General features: G+C 35.0%; 1 protein-coding gene across 3 annotated transcripts in view; it reads right to left on the bottom strand.

Annotated features, from left to right (window-relative positions):
- Positions 1-1800: 1800 nt before the first annotated feature.
- Positions 1801-2553, bottom strand: part of LOC107669804 (protein FAM163A-like) — a 12743-nt gene continuing 11990 nt past the window's right edge. For all 3 annotated transcript variants that reach the window (XM_016462204.1, XM_016462201.1, XM_016462203.1), the window contains one exon: positions 1801-2307. In XM_016462204.1, the coding sequence (XP_016317690.1) occupies positions 1987-2307 (321 nt within the window). In that variant the 3' untranslated portion in view covers positions 1801-1986. The remainder of the gene's footprint in view (positions 2308-2553) is intronic.

Below are 2553 nucleotides of genomic sequence, written 5' to 3'. Positions count from 1 at the left end.
ACTATATCATGAAATATCTTGATTCTCATCTTTATAGATTATGTTGATCTATGATGGTCAAAGTAACCTAATAATGCAATATTAACTATGCAAAAAAAACCTGTCTGTTTACTTAATTAACAGATATGGGTGTCATGCCCTAACATATTTTTAATTTGACTTGAGTTTATATTTAATGTGAATTTAACATTGAAAGTTAATGTGAATAAAAACATTGCAAGTTAGGCTACTAATACTTTCATTGTACAGAAAGAGAGCAAAAAACATTTACATTTTCAAAGAACATTTTCACTGACAAGTCTAGTTCAAGCACTCTCAAAAACTCCCATTAAAAGCACTGAAGCTGTTTACACTATGAAATTAATATCTTACAGATTCGTAGACACATTTGCACTTTGTTGTTTCTGACGAGAGAATTCGCCAGAAAGAGGTATTCAGTCAGCGAGCGAGTGAAGAAAACACCGCATTTTAGCGATGACTCATCTGAACGCCTCTGATTGGTCATTGCATTCATAAGCTCAACAGCATCGTGTGTGATTGGTTAATGCGCAGTGCTGTAAAAACGCGTCTGTAATCTGGTTTAGCGCCAGCGAACGAACGCAGATTTGAATCTAGCAGCTGATGATATGAAGCACTGAACGTTCTAATCACGTAATCACGCCGGTGTGATTGTATTAAATATAGAAAATATTAATCGGCTATCTTTGTCCTTTGGAAGCTGCATGCAAAATTCACTTGCCTCAAAAACCTGAGGGGGCACGTGCCCACTTTGAATGGGCATGACGCCTCTGAGAATAATAACTTACATATTCAAACTTTTGCATGTAATAAAAAGAAAGTGTATCATAAACACATCACTATATTTACCTCAAACATCTCGCTATGGACTAAACAGACACTCCTTGTTATGACTGATTACACTGAACTTGCATAGAGATGGCTAAAAAATCTTTCAGTTAAAGATGAAGTGTGTCATTTTTGCATGAAGTGGAATTGCAAAAAAAAAAAAAAAAACTGTTTTAAAAATGACAATAACAAAATGTTCTTGTGTAGGATAGCCCTCACACATTAGCCCATTACAGGAAGCCCACATGTTAAAATACCAGAAAGGCCCAGACAGTTTTTGAAGGTCGCATATTAGAAAACTAGGAGCCCTTACCCTCCACTGCAAAAAATTTTCTTAATCAGTATTTTTGTCTTGTTTTTCAGTAAAAACACTGACAACACCTTTTAAGGTAGCATAAGATGTTAAAACTTCAAAGAATATTTATTTTGTTTATTTAATGTTTGTTTTTATTTTATTGTTGTTTTTGTTCCATTTTTATTTTATTTGAAAACCAGCAGATTGTTTTTTCTTGTTTTAGCCCTTCACTGCAATTGTTTTCTTAATCCGTATTTTTGTTTTGTTTTCCATAAAAACATTTAAACACCTTTCGAAACAGCGTAAGATGTTAAAACCTATCTTCAGAGAATACTTAATTATTACTATTTAATTTATTATTTATTATTATTGGTTGTTTAAATAATTGCTTATTTGTTTTCATTTTGTTTATTTCATTGTTATCGTTCTCCACAGTTTTTGAAAAAGGCAGCTTTTTTCTTGTTTTAGCACAAATCTAACTTTTAGTTCAGTGAAGTCTACTAAAATAAGGGGGAAAATATTAAACATAAAAAACTAATTCAAGATGAAAAACAAGCCTTATCTTGCACAACTTTGCTTCGCAAGTGCGTTTACCTTGTTTTAAATATGCTCAGATTTACAAACAAGACAAAAACACAGACTAATACAATTTTTCAGTGTTAATTAGAGTCAAATAAATTCAGGAAGAACAAATTTGTATCAATTTCTATAAAACATTATATAGGATTATTGACTTCAATTTACTGCTAGACAAATAAAATGTAAAAACTGAGTACTGGCTGTCCTTTGGTCCCCATTCGCTCTGTTTTTACAACATTAAGGGTGTCTTCGGAGGACGTCACTGATCAGACATCAGTGCTTATGGCACGTGTGTTGGAGTAGAGGTCCGGCCGGCTGTGCAGAGAGGGAAGGGTGAGAGACAGGGACGGCATGTAAGCAGTGCATTCGGCCCCGTTCCGTGTTTCGCCCGTGGTGCTGATGTAGAATGGAGAGCTGTATGGGGAGCAGGTGGGGCAGAAGCTCTGCGGGGGCGTGAGCTCCGGTGACAGGGAGAGCGGGGTGGAAGCGGCCCCGTCCATCCTGGATGTGCTGCATGCGTTGCAGGCAAACTGGGGCTGTGGGCAAACAGCATCTGGATCGGATCCATTCTTCTTACAGCAATAATACTAGGAGAAAAACAAGGCCAGTCAGTCAGTAAGAGAGATAGGAATGTCATCAGACATCAGTGGAGGAATGAATGAATGAATAAATAATAATAATTATAAAATATAATTATATAGATAATAATAATAATTATTATTATTATTATTGGTGTTGCTGTTTAATTACAGGAGTGCTATCTTTTCCATCCAAGGTCACCAAAACCAGAGAAATATATAATTTATTTAAATCTATCATAATAATAATAATTT

The sequence above is a fragment of the Sinocyclocheilus anshuiensis genome, unplaced genomic scaffold (assembly GCF_001515605.1).
Source record: "Sinocyclocheilus anshuiensis isolate Anshui unplaced genomic scaffold, SAMN03320099.WGS_v1.1 scaffold560, whole genome shotgun sequence".
Taxonomy (NCBI): Eukaryota; Metazoa; Chordata; class Actinopteri; order Cypriniformes; family Cyprinidae; genus Sinocyclocheilus; species Sinocyclocheilus anshuiensis.
This window is presented reverse-complemented; position numbering and strand designations above follow the sequence as displayed.